Genomic DNA, 14,151 nt, shown 5'->3' with positions numbered 1-14,151 from the left:
CCCTATGGTTGAGCATTGACAGTCATCAACGGAGCTGCTGTGACTATTTTCAAAAGAAGTCCAACATCTGGCTTGTTGTCTACTGACATTTCCTCACAGGAGGGGCTGGAGAGGATCACCGACCCTCATGTTTTATGCGGTTCCTCTTGCTCCTTCCTGGTCAGTTGTACCTTGTGTTAGGGAGACGCTAGAGAATCAGAGCTAGAGAGCTATAGGGGAAGCTTATCTATGAGGCTCTAAGTTTTCTTCTGGGTTCTCAGTCATGTTGGCTTGAGATTTTCTGGTGATGCAACTGCTTTTAGGGCCACCATGTTGAGTTGGCCCAATAAACGCACTGGGCGTTCCCCAAGTTGGGCTCCAGAGGAATACTGGTGATTGCCACTGGTGTCCTGTCACACAGGCCTGTCTCTCAGCAAGGTGACCTGATTAAGATTCCGCTTCAAAACCCAAGCAAGACTCAGTGACAGATACACCAAATCAGATGTACGGGTGGGTCCTGAGCTTCATCTGTATGGGCAAAGGTGGAAAAAGATTGCTGGCGACCTCCTACCTCAGGCATTCTAAGTTTTCATTTACTGGGCAAAGGGTTAACCTGATTTTGTGCAGTGCTAAAGACATTGGGGGTCAAATCCAACCCCATGTGGTAACATGTTCCTATGAGCTGCAAGCGCCATGCACAGAAAGTGGGAACTTGAAGGGTGGGTTTCATGCAGAAAATCTGACAGACTCTGGTAACATGGGCTGCTGAGTTCAGAAGAGTTAGGGTCATGTGTCACCCAGGGACGACCTGTAATGTCAGTGGAGTTCCACACAGACAGGGAGGGGGTTGTTGCACCACAAGTATCACAAAAGCACAGCAGCTAGGGAGGCAAAGGAAGGAGGTGAGAAAGGACCGATGCCAGCCACACTGTCTCAGGATGTACTTGAGGTACTCTGAAGCCCAGAACCCCATACCCCAGGGAAGGATGCAGGTAGTGAGGTACCTGCCTCAGAGCCAAACAAAACACTGGACCACATTTCATCCAAATTGAGGCTGTATTTATCTCTCTGTATTGAGTGACATGAAGACAAGACTGTTTAAAATAACCAGAGTCCACTGCAGAATCCAGGCTGGAAGGAACTGAACAGAGTTGTGAACAGGATGCTGAGAGTTGATTCAGCATAAATGTGGTCAAGAACAAAAAAGGACAAACTTGACCACACACACACACACACACACGCACACACACCCATACACACCCATACACGGGAAAGCTCAAGAGGGCAGGGATGGAAAACCAAGGCCAAACAAGGGACAAAGGGATGAGAGGCTTAGTGATGGTGGGGAGGGCAACACCCAGATGCTGGGCATGGGGAGGAAGAAAAACCTCATCTTCTGGTAACCGACCTTTAGATTCTTGAACTTCTAAGATTCTGCCTGGCCTACACAAATTTAAAGAATACTGCAGTAAGACTAGCACATGGGTGCAGGTTGGTCCTTGTGACTAGAGCCAGCCAATCTTGAAGCCCACTGTGAGTCTAAGTAAGCAGACACCCGGAAGTGTGGCTCTCTGGGAGGTCCAGCCATCTTGGTAGGAAGCTCAGAAACCGTCTCCTCCTGAACACCCTGCTCTGCTCCCAAGGCTTGCATAGTGGAAGGATAGTTGTTGCAGTTAAACTGTTGAGTGTGTTCACATGACAACCTAGTGGGGTTTTGTGACCATGTACACAAAAAACCAGAGGGGTTTCTAGAAACTTGTTATAGACTGTCCAGGTTAAGAATTTAATAAGTTTTATAATTATATCAACAGAGTATTTACATTTTTTTCCTAAAAAAACAAAACCAAGGAAATCCTCTTACATCTATGCATAATAGAATAAGGCAGAAAACCCAAAGTTTTATACATTATTATTAATTATTATTTTAATATATATCTGTAACGTCGGTTCCAAGTACCAAGGGAAGGCCAGAGCCGGGCCTGAGTTCGGAGCCTCACAGTGCGCTGGACAGAAAGACCGTTTCTTTCCATAAATAAGACAAACCCTGGGGCTCAAATGGGATCTGAGAAGTTAAACTGCAAATCCCAACTAAAAATTCTTTTTTTTTTTTTTTGGTTCTTTAAAATGTCGTTAGAGCACAAAATTAAGAAAAATACAAAACCATTAAAAATGCTTGTCACTTGTGAGGGGAGAAAGATACAAAGCTAAATATTTCCCAGTGACCTAATCGCAAGCTCGGAAAATGAAGTCACCCCCAGAAAAGCGAAAAGTCATCGACTATGTAGGCTGCAGCGCGGAGCGGGTGGCTCTGCTCCCGGACTCAGAGAACTGTGCTCAGGTCCCAAGAATTTTAAGTTGAGCCAGTTCGGTACGCCGGGACTACCGCGCTTCCACCTCGGGCGGGTTGCACGCAGGCGAGTAGTCCCGTGCCTCACCAGGCCCGAGCGCCAGGGGCGTCGTCCTGGGACGCGCGGGCGGCGTGGGGACCCCGCCCGCAGTCACCAATGGAGGAGGCGCACCGAGCGCGGCGGCGGCCGGCGGGGTGCGGGCCAGGAGCGCACCGTGCAGCGCCCCGGGAGCCAGGCGCGAGTAGTGCATCGCCGGCAGCAGCGCGGCGTCTGAGTCGGGCGCGCGCGCGCGCTCCAGCTCCTCCCGGCGCACCTCCCGCAGGCGCTCCGGGCTGTAGTCGTGAAGGTCGCGGTCCCGGTAGGCGCGCTCGGAGAGCTCGTAGGGAGAGGGTCCTGCTGCGGGCGGCGGGGCTGGGAAGGAGCGGCGCGGCAGCTCCAGGCCTCGGTAGGTGTCACGCGGCGGATCCCACACAAAGCCCGACGTGCCCAGGCCCAGATGTGTGGCTGTGGAGTGGGCGCTGACGCCCGTGAGGTCCGGTGTCTCGTCTTCCCTGCGCTCCTCCTTGACCTTCACGTCGCCCTGGGGCCGATCAGGCGTCTGCTTCCCGGACTCCCGACCCAGTAGGCCTGCCAGGCGGAGGCAGTCGCCCAGGGCTGCCTTGCAGTAGGGCGATGGAGGTCGCGCAGCCAGTTTGGCGCCATCCTCTTTGCTGGGTGAGTGGCTCTCCTTGACCCGAGTCTCAGCCTCACGCTCTGTGAGGACCCCAGGGCGGCTCAGCTCACCGGAGCCCCGCTGCAGGAGGCTGCTGATGGGGTGGCCCACTGGAGCTACAGGGGAGCCGTGGCTCAGCAGGTGCGTCTTCTCCAGGAGGTCCCTGGGGACAACAGGATAGAGCCATTACCTACAGCAGCTACAGCTACTGGAAAGCTGTTTGTCAAGTTTCTATGATCTCAAGTTTCCTGCTGTGTGGAGCTCCTTTGTATCCTGGGCTCCTGGGCTTGTCTGGTGTTAGAAGTACCCCAGTTGAGAGCACACAAAAGGAAGCTCTTAACATCCTTCCCTGGTTATTGGCTCGGCTCTTTATACTGCCCTGGGTGGCTGCAGCACGGCAAATTTAGGGAAGTTCTCCCACATGGGGTGCAGGTGGAGGAAAGCAAGGCAGCATGACTGCCCCAACCCTGGAATTCTCTGCTCAAAGCGTAAGCATTCTCAGGCACCAACTGTATGCAGCTGCTTTGTGTTGGTTTATGTTAGCATTCTGTCTAAACTCCACCCCCACAGTTATATGGGCACAGCCAGGTATGCTCTCTGGCTCTCTTGCCTCCTTTCCCCATTCCCTTCTCCCTCTCTCCACGTGGTCATAGCCGGCCTCCTCTCCTCTCTTCCCCTCCCCTCCTCTCTGTCTCTACTACCCTCTTACTCCCCTCTCCATGCCCTAAATACACTCTATTCTATCGTGTGGCTGGTCCCTCAGGGGAAAGAGATGCCTCAGCATGGGCCCGCTGGGACATCCTCTTCTCCCATACCTCACCCCCCACCCCCTAGAACATATTATATCTCTTTATCTTTTTTATAAACACATCAATTTAACCACAGATGGATGCCTTAAATTCCCTCAGCAACAGCCTAAAAATGCAGGCCTGTAATCCAGCCCACGAGAGGCTGAGACATGACTCACAGGTTTGAGACCCACTATAAAGTTCAAGGCTAGCCCGGGCAACTTGCCCCGGGGCCCTCGAGGATTCTGTGGCAGAGAACTACTGCCACCCTGAGCCAAGAGAGACAACAGCCCTTTACACTCACCCTTTTCTGGTAGGATCCCCAGCTGTGCAAGCTCTTCTCCTGTATCTGCTCACAGCAGGGGCCAGTCGGGAGCAGGCCCAGGGCCCCCAGGGCCCTTGGAGAGCACCCTAAGGAGGGTTGTGCCTGTAGCAGGAGCTGCATGGATCAGGCTAGCTTTTGTCTCCTGGGGACCTCCCACCCCACTTTCAGTCTTCAGTGCTTACAGTGGGTGGTAGCACGTGTGCTGGACACTGGTGACCTCTACACATCTGCTTTATACCCAGCAAGCTCCTTCCAACCAATGTCTGCTATTGGGGAGAAGCAATCTACGGGGTGGCCCTTGCCCAAGTCGGGCTCCCAGATCAGACCAGAGTCACCTCAGTGAGAGAGGCACTCTTAAGAATCCACTTGCCACTGGGTGTGGTGGCAAATACCTTTAGTCCCAGCCCTACAGAGGTTGAGGCAGAGGGATCTCTATGAGTTCAAGGCTCACATGGACTATATAGTGAGTTCCAGGATAGCCAGGGCTAAAGTTTCCCTGTCTATAGGGTCTCCCCTGTCTCAAAAAGAATTTACTGTCATTCCCATAAACAATCCCATCCTCAGTTCAGGAGAGGAGGTATGTGAAACCTACAAGAGTCAGAGCTTAGGGTTTACTGGACTTGAGGGCATCGCTGTCTCGGGCCAACTCCTAGGAATGTCAACCAAGCAGGCTTTTGACCCTGGACTGCCTGCTAAAAACACATATACATTGATTTTAGTAGCCTATACCTTGCTCAAATATGACTGCAGTGCACCCCAAGTCTTGTATTTGGGACATCTGTGGTGAAAGAAGGAACCCTCAAGTTCTAGGTCCATCCTTCCACCCGGAGGCCCTCCTGTTCACTAATACTTAAGCCAGGAAACTCTTTACTTTTGTGGTCCTAGGAACCAATGCCAGAGCCAGCCAAGTACATTTACTGGGCTACACCCCCAATCCAAGGAGGATTTGGGGGTCCTGCACCCCCTTTTTATCTCTTACCCATCTCCCTACCTTTTCTGACATCCATCTCACCCAGAGTGAGGCTGTTCACCTGGCTTACTACCTGAAACCTCCAGGTCTGGGCAGGCTTTGTCGTCAACAGTGCAAACCCCATTCTGAGGTTCTGTTGGTGTGCCATTCGGTTTGAAGTCTTCCTGGTCTACCCTCCATTTTTCCCTCTCACTAACTACAGACCTCTAGAGTAGAGGTCTTTGCCATTCCCCACACCAATGCATCCAACACCCACACGCTAAGGTAAGGTCCAGGTTCAGTTTACAAGTACCCTCAACTGACAACTCAGAGGTCCTCTAGCTCCAATGGGGATCCCTGTTCCAGCCCCCAGTCACTTTCTGGTTTCATTACTAGAAATGAGCCACTTACCTTGCCTAAAATGGATGCAAGACTTCCATTCCTACACACTTTGGCTTGCCTCAAAGTAAATCTGAAGATATTAGTAAGCCTGTTGACTGACTGGATCCAATACAAATTGATACTTTTGGCTTTCAAAGTCTCACAAACTCAGAAAACCTTCTAAGACAGAAGAGAAACAGTTCTATACATCTCTTTATGCCTACTCCTGCCTTAACCTTTATTAATTTCCACTTATGAGGTGTTATCTGCTCACACACCCCCCCACACACACACACAGGGTTTCTCTGTGTGCCCTGGCTGTTCTAGAACTCACTGTAGACAAGGCTGGCCTCCCTCAAACTCAAGAGATCCCTCTGCCTCTGCCTCCTGAGTGCTGGGATTATGCCTTTTGTTCGGTTGTTTTGAGACAGGTTTTCTCTGTGTGTGGCCCAGGATGTACTAGAACAGGGATTAAAGGTGTGTTCTACCACACTCAGCCCATCAAATTCCCTAGGCTCTCAGATGCTAACCTGACTGACCTCCTTATGTCATAGGAATGAAAGGAAATACAGATCTCATTTCTTTGACACAAAAGGCCCAATTAAGACCTGGGGCCTCTTCCCTCTTGAGGGGCCCCATAAATCCTGCCCAAGACAAAAAGCCAGTTCTGCTCTATAGGCTGTTGATGGTTTCAGTTGGCCACAATAGAATTTTATCTGTTTTGGTGCTAAACAGTAACTGCTGGTGTCCCGTTCCCCCGTACCCCCAAGAGCTGGCAGCCTTCCTTCGGGAGACTGAGGCCACTCTCCACCTGGAGACAAATATTAGCCTTTTTTTTTTTTAAATAAAGCACATTTACTCTTTCCTTCCCTTGTCTACTCTGCAACTCAGCAGAGACAACTCATGCTATGATCCTGCCTACTCTAGGACCCTAGCTATCTATGGACCCTGCTTCCTTAAGCTGGGACTATGACACGCTTACCTCTGTTTGCTAGTTTTGCCTGTGTAGGCCATAGGCTCCATCTCCTCCTGTATCCATCCATACTAACTAAAGTGTCTTTCTAAAGTAAAGGGTATAACGAGCCCCATTTGTCCCTATGAGACGCTGGATCGATCCCACAGGGTTTTTTGCCCTGGTTAGGGTTTGTTAGGCTGAGCTCACCTTGCACAGAAATGTGGTTTGCTGCCATCTTAGCTGATGAGCTCATTAAAATGGAAGCAACCATGTGGTACCAACAAAAAAAGCAGCATCCATAAAACTCCTTGGTACTGCCTAGTCCTCTGGAGATCACTAAACCCCTTTTATGATAAACTACAGAGGTAACTGATGACCCAGCCTGACTCCATCTTGGACATGAACGCCATCTTATAATAAAGACAAACTAGATTTACTTCTATTTGTGATTAAATCTGTTTCTCAAAGACTGGGCTGTGTCCCACCTGTAACTTTAACTACAAACAGTTCTGTAAACCCATTTCAAGAAACAGCAACCATGACTTTGTTTCAAAAAGTTATGATCATCTTGCAACCCTACCTTTGTCAAAAGGTTATCATTACCACCCATTGTTATGACCGTGTTATGTTTTGCTTCTATCATTCTGCCAATCTTGCCCAATCCTTCATTTGGAAACCCCTTTCCCCTGAGCTATAAAAACCCGTGTTCAATGCTGACCTCTCTAAACCTACCTTAAGGGGAGGCAGCCTGTGCATACAAATAAAAAAAGCTTGCTTTAATTAATTTGTCCATGATGATTATCTGGGTAGATTGTTTTTTTATCACATCTTTGGGATTAACAGTAACATAGACTCAAATACATATATAAATTATATATATATATATATATATATATATATATATATATATTACATAAAATGATATTTTTAGTTTTTGACAGTGTGGTGATTTGAATAAGAATGACTCCCCGCCCCCCAAGGCTCATATGGGTGTGGCTTTGATGGAGAAGCGTCATTGGGGTGGGCTTTGAGGTGTAAAAAGCCCATGCCAAGCTCAGTCTACCAGTTTCTCAGTCTTTCAATCTGTCTGTCTCTCTTAGCTACTTCTCTAGCACCATGCTTGCTGCCACGATCCCTGCCTTGATAATGGACTAACTCTAAGTTGTAAACAAGCCCCAATCAAATGCTTGCTTTCATAGTGTCTCTTCATAGCAATAGAAGTTGGTAGCAGGAGTAGCTATTGCTGTATCAGGCCTATTGTGCTGTTTATCGAAAGAACCGAGACTTTAGGAATTCAGACTAGAATAGTGGTTGAATGCTTTAAGTGGGGTTTACTGGACCGTTGTAGTAGGAACGCTGACATGGTGCTAAGGGTGGTATGAATCGTGTTGGCCCAGTTCAAGAAACTTCAGACGGGAAGAAAATTAATTAGTAAGTGGCCTATAGACCATTTTGACAAAGAATGTGGCTGCTTTTTGCCCTTGTCCTGAAAATATGCCTGCAGCTGAACTCAAGCGCTTTTAGTTAATGGCACTGGCAGAGATTATTGGCTGTGTGATAAGGTTATTAGTGATGACTCTTACGCAGACCTATAATGAAGAGGAACAGACTGGACGAAGATACAAAGTTTAAAGAAAAGCCCGATCCTAAATAGAATAAAGGGAGTCATGACCTCACAGAAAGGCCCCACCCAGGCAAGCTTCCCATCTGTGAAAAGGGATCAAAGGGAAGCTTGATCAGCAAAGGAAACCGTCAACAAGAGAGAGCCGAGTTCCAGCCACATCAGACAGAACCTGGCAGCTTCAGCCATGTGGTTTTGAAGGTTTTAGAGGCAAAGGGATTGTGGACTCTCGCTCCACAGCTAAGGAAAGCTGCTGAGGCCAGGCGTGTGTCAGGGGTGTCCCTGTGTGGCCTCTGCATGGAACTGTGAAGGTGATGCTTAGACTGAGCTGGAGGCTCTAAGATGTTGGAGATGCCAGCGGTGGGGCCCCTGCCAAGGAGAGCTGCACACTGCCTGTGGGGCCGGCCTGAGAGACAGTGTGTGTTGCAATCAACAGAGCTGGCAGGAGTTGGAGCTCTAGAGACGGATTTGACATCAGACAAGGAAGATACATGATTAGGAATCTGCCCTTCTGGTTTTGGTCTTGCTTTGCTCTTTCTTCCCTTTTGGAATGATAATATATATATTCAGTGTCGTTGTGTGTGATCTGCTTTTTGACTTTTGGTTTTCATTTTTACAGGGTGTTGTAGTTAGACTGCCTTTTGAGACTTTGGACTTTGAGGCAGTCCTGAGACTGAAAGAAAGCCTGTGAAGCAGAACTGAATGCCTTTTTTTTTTTTCATTATGAATATGGCTACAAGCCTTGGGAGGGCGGGGGGAGTATGCTATGGTAGTTTGAGTAAAAACTCATAGGTGGGGTCTTGTTGGGTGAAATGTGTCACTAAGAGGTAAGCTCTGAGGTTTCAAAACCTAGCCTTGTGTGCCAACCTCTCACCACCTCCTTTGCAGATCAGGAGGTAGCTTTCAGTTACTGTTCTAGTGCCATAGTTGGTGCCGGGTTGATGATGAACTGACCCTCTGAAGGTGTAAGCAAGCCAACAATTAAAAGCTTTCTTTTATTATAAGACTTCCCGTGGTCATGGTGTCTCTTCACAGAGGTGGAACAGTGACTAAGACGGTCTTTATACGGCACATTTACTAGATCCTAACAAGGACCTAAGTTTTCCCTCCCACACTAACACACTAACAAAGGGAGATCTGTGGAGACTCAGAAAGGAGCTGCTATGGAAGGCAGGCACTGTTGGGTCTCAATGCCTAATATTCTGCCGGTATCTCCAGGCCTGGTTTCCTCTAACGGAGATGAAATGTTCCTTCTCCCCTCCAATACTCTTGTTCCATGTGTACCTGCTTTTGTTTCTGCTTGACCCATGAATATGTTTACTAAAGATCTTTATGTTAAGTTTCTCTTTCACAAAGTGGACTATAAAAAAACAATTCCAACAAACAAACATTTGAAATTTAGATTCATTACAATTTATCTTGGGGCTGGAGAGATCGCTCTGTGGTTGAGCACACTGACTGCTATTCCAGAGGACCCAGGTTCAGTTTCCAGCACCTACGAGGCGGCTCACAACTGTCTGTCTGTAGCTCCTGTCCTAGGGGATCTGACACCTCACACAGATATACATGCAGTCAAAACACCAATGTACAAAAAATAAAAATAAATTAAAAAAAATATCCTCTGTGTGAGTATTGGATACATATTCTCTGTATACGTGACTATGGCTTTTTTTAATGTCATGTACTTACTGACAGATTGACATATATGTAAGTGCTCATGTAAACTAAAGTTGTTAAACTTGACCCAACTTCATTTTGTTCATAATAAAACCAAAATTTTAAGAAATAAAATGATAAGGGGCTGGAGAGATGGCTCAGCGGTTAAGAGCACCGACTGCTCTTCCAGAGGTCATGAGTTCAAATCCCAGCAACCACATGGTGGCTCACAGCCATCTGTAACGGGATCTGATGCCCTCTTCTGGTGTGTCTGGAGACAGCTACAGTGTACTCATATAAATAAAATAAATAAATCTTTAAAAAAAAAAAGGAAATAAAATGATAAAAGACAAAAATAAACTTATTCAATGTGACCCTATAGATAAACAGATATGGCTAATGGCCCTGAACCTTTCTTTGGAAGAATTAACATGAGTTTCTAAATTTAAAATCTGCTTTTAAGAGGCAGGTGGATTTCTGAGTTTGAGGCCAGCCTGGTCTACAGAGTGAGTTCCAGGACAGCCAGGGCTACACAGAGAAACCCTGTCTCGAAAAACCAAAAAGAAAAAAGAAAAAAAAAAAAAAAAAGAAAAAAAGTATTAAAAAAAATCTGCTTTTAAGGAACACACATATTCAAGATATTATCTCCTTAATCCTTGTCTCAATTCTGGTTCTATAACATGGTCCCCATTGCTTAAGGATATAAAAATAACTTTTAAAAGGTGATTAAGTCTCCAGTGGAGAGGTAGCTCAGCGATCTATTATTCAAGAGGTCTAGAGTTCATTTCCCAGCACCCATGTCAGGTGGCTCACAACCACCTGTAACTCCAGCTACACGGGGACCTGACGCCTCTCGCCTCTGAGGGCATCTACACTCACAAGCATATGCCTGCACCCAGACACACTCATGCACATAACTGAAAATAATAAAAAGTTACAGGCCATCTGTGGCCCCCACAGGCTCATATATTTGAATGCTTGGTCCCCAGTTGGTAGAACTATTTGAGAAGGACTAAGGTGTGGTCTTGTTGGTGGAGGTGTGTCACTTCTGAGTTTCAAAGCCCACACTAGGCCCAGTCTTGGGCTCTCTCTGCCTGCTACTAGCAAATCAGATGTAGTTCTCAGCTCCTGCCCCAGAGCAATGCTTACCTGATGACATGCTGTCTGCCATGATGAAAACAGACTAACCCTCTTAAACCTTAAGCAAGCCCTGAACTAAATGTTCTCTTTTGTACGTTGCCTTGGTCATAACAGAATCTAAGGCACCATCCCAATCAAGTTCATGGAAAAAAAGAAAAAGAAAAAAAAAAGGCCTCATACATACTGAGTAAAAAGGTTTTTCAGGGTGACTTGCTTCTGGGTCACCCACACCCCCAGTAAGCTCACTGGTTTCTCAGGGTGAGCTCTGATGAATCTGAACTGTAGTTTATCATTAGGAACTTACAAGGGGGTATAGACATTGCTTAGTGTCCCCCTCTCGCAGGGGGAAAAATTCTCATAACAGATAGGAAATTTATTTGTTAATGTTATTATGTCTCCTGATATTAAGGAAAAAAAGGAAAAACGTTAGAAGGATATAAAGATGAAACTGTTTTATTGTTACGTATAAAGGCCAAGGTTGCTGGATGTTTCCAGAATGGAAAAGAAAACTTGAAGGCTTCTTCAGGTTATGAAGGTCTGAGTAAGGTACTGAAGGTAAACAAAGGATGAGATCTACATATAAAATATGATGTTTCCAAAGTCAAAGATCAGTAATTACTAATTAAATGACTAATTAAGATGTATGTCTAATATTGAAAATGTCTAACTTCTATCTGGTATATTCTAACCAGTGTCCAGTCTGCAGAAGAGAATCAACAAGAGGGAAAACTTCCTCCATTCTTCCAAGTTAAACAGTGGTCAGACAGGCCTTTGACTTATTCTCACGTAGATGGAGACAGACTGACTGGTAAAAGAAAGACCAGAGGAACCAGAGGCTCCTCCCACACCCAATGACCCCTGAGGGCTGGATCCTTAATTAACTCTGACAGTACAGAAACAAAAATAAATTTTGGCTACCTATGTGGTCTTAGACACTCAGCAGGAAAGTATATCCAGAATTAAAATGATGAGTGCATTTCTTTCAGTTTAATCCTCAGATTGTACTTAACCACATGAAATGTTACTTAGATAACTATTTCTCACTGATACAGATACTACCTAGATATAGGACATGACCTTTGGATTACTTCACTACTGTAGTATCTCTCTACAGCCTAGAAAAGTGGGCCTATATTCTTAAATACTGAGGTCAAATCTGAAATTTGTATTTATTAACTATGGAACACTATCTTTTCTCAAATATGATGTGTCTTTCTGCGCCCTAACCACCCTAAGGCACTGCCAGATACTGTTGTCAGACTTATAGGTCTGGGAAATTACTCAGAATATCCAGTGGTATCCTTGGGATACTGCTAGACACTCCTATAATAGGGGCTCAATAAATTGCCAATTAGATAGACTTTAACTTTTCTTACAAACTTTCCAAGTGCTTGTTCCTTATGCAGGAGTCTGAATCTGACGCAGTAAGCTTCTGCGGGCTCTGGTATGTGGCTCAGATAGCTGCACATTTTACCTTACTAAACAAAACTTACATTAAAAAATTTCCTCATTAACTTTAGTCTCTTAATGTTCTCCACAGGCTGTAATAAAGGAGCTCTGATGGCTAATTCTTAACTTATGCTGGCCAGTGACAAGTGTCTGAAGCTCTTCCACAAAACCAGTGGCCTCACATCTTACAACAGACTACAGTGACAAAATCCGCCAGTCTTGGTGACACCTATGACAAAGCTGCCAAGGGTTCAGTACATGGCTGTCTTGCCTGTTCTCTTCCTCTATTAATGGCCAAACTGCCCAACTATTTTAACTGTACTTGCAGTAAGGATTGTAATGGTCCCAACAGTCTTCCTTTTTTATTTTTACAGATGCGGCTTCCCTTACAACACGCTCTGAGGACGCATGCTGCCACCAAACAGCTATCTTACGTCCTAGATCCTTGCCACCTTTGAGTTTTATTGTTACCCTTACATCGCTCCTTCTCTGTGGTTCTCTGTGCTGCTCTTTTACATCCCCGTTGCCAGCTACAAAACAGGTAGTCTGTGCCCCCAAGCCCCTGGCAGCAGTCAGATGACCTCTAAGAGGGGCAAATGGGCCATCCAATTCATCCTTGCTACTCTGGGCATTTTTTCTTTCTGAACTTGGAACTAAAATAGCTGGATTGAGGGCTTCTTTACATGAATTAACCTCTCTGTCTGGCCACTCTCATAAAAACTTAAATTTCAGATCAGCTTAATATCCTTCAGGACCAATTAGATTCTTTGGCTGCAAAATTAATCAGGATATGTTGTCTCTCCCCCAACCCCCCTGTATATGTTCTTGGGGTCTGGAACCAAGGGTTAATGACCTAAAAGCCTCAGGTAAGCTGAGAAACTCCAGACAGGTAAGTTGACATACTGAGAACATCTGCAAGCAGTTAGAAGCCAGGAAGCTCCTGACGAAGTTAACATACCAGCCTTTGCTGGTATTTACATCTATGAGACCTTTCGGGAACAGATCTGCAGAATAAATCTTCCACCCTAAAAGTTCCCTTTTCTGCCTTGTAAAACCTCCATGCACCCAGCCTCCATTCCCATGGAGATTTAAGGAGTCTCCTCTTTTTATTTTCATGTTAGTGTTTTGATCAGTCCTGATCTAACAGACTTGCCTGGTGAGAAACCAAACCAGGTAGGGAGGTCTCAGGACCAGATGAACTCACCTCTCATGCTCTTCCTGGCCCTTGTCAGGCTCTCGGTCGTGGTTGGTCAGGGCTGAGAGGCGCTCCGCGTCCATTGGCTTGGGCCACGGGGGAGGGGTAGGAAAGGAAGGTGGCACCCGGTGCAGCCGGTTCCAGGCATCATGGGGGCTGGGCAGGCCGAGCAAAGCTGTGCCCTCCTTGGGGGCAAAGATGCTGCTCCCTGGTGCTAAAGTGGGAGATGAAGACAAAGGGCCAGGCATGTGAGCTGGGCAAGACGCCCCTCAACACTGCACTGCTCAATCCTAAGAGGCGATGAGGAGCCTTAGCCTAGAGGGAGGTCAGGGTGCAGGACAGACAAGAGGGTGAAGGGCCATGGAATGGATGTGGCCAGCCACTTACTCAGTGCATGGCTGCCCAGACCTCCAAACGCGTGGTTGCTCAGGCTGCCCAGGCCTCCAAAAGTGCTGGACCTGCTGAAAGGATCTGCAGGGGACGAGGAGAGGGTAAGAAGGGATCAGAAATCTACAAGTCTTCCTTCCACCCTGCCCCCGAACTGACAGAGTGGCCCAGAAGCTTCTAGTCTGGGCAGATGCCACCCATACTGGTCTGAGAGGTTGTGGGACCACGAATATCCCTCTAGCCCATGGGAGATACCACCCAGGCTT

The 14,151-nt window shown here is 46.9% G+C and overlaps 1 protein-coding gene across 4 annotated transcripts in view; it reads right to left on the bottom strand.

The window, feature by feature from the left end:
* Nucleotides 1–1,016: 1,016 nt before the first annotated feature.
* The window catches only part of Fbrsl1 (fibrosin like 1), an 89,930-nt gene continuing 76,795 nt past the window's right edge, over nt 1,017–14,151 (bottom strand). For all 4 annotated transcript variants that reach the window (XM_028777366.1, XM_028777369.1, XM_028777370.1 and 1 more), the window contains 3 exons: nt 13,886–13,969; nt 13,508–13,712; nt 1,017–3,202 (listed from right to left, as the gene is read on the bottom strand). In XM_028777366.1, the coding sequence (XP_028633199.1) occupies nt 2,359–3,202; nt 13,508–13,712; nt 13,886–13,969 (1,133 nt within the window). In that variant the 3' untranslated portion in view covers nt 1,017–2,358. The remainder of the gene's footprint in view (nt 3,203–13,507; nt 13,713–13,885; nt 13,970–14,151) is intronic.

The sequence above is a fragment of the Grammomys surdaster genome, unplaced genomic scaffold, assembly GCF_004785775.1.
Source record: "Grammomys surdaster isolate TR1022 unplaced genomic scaffold, NIH_TR_1.0 309, whole genome shotgun sequence".
NCBI lineage: Eukaryota > Metazoa > Chordata > Mammalia > Rodentia > Muridae > Grammomys > Grammomys surdaster.
This window is presented reverse-complemented; position numbering and strand designations above follow the sequence as displayed.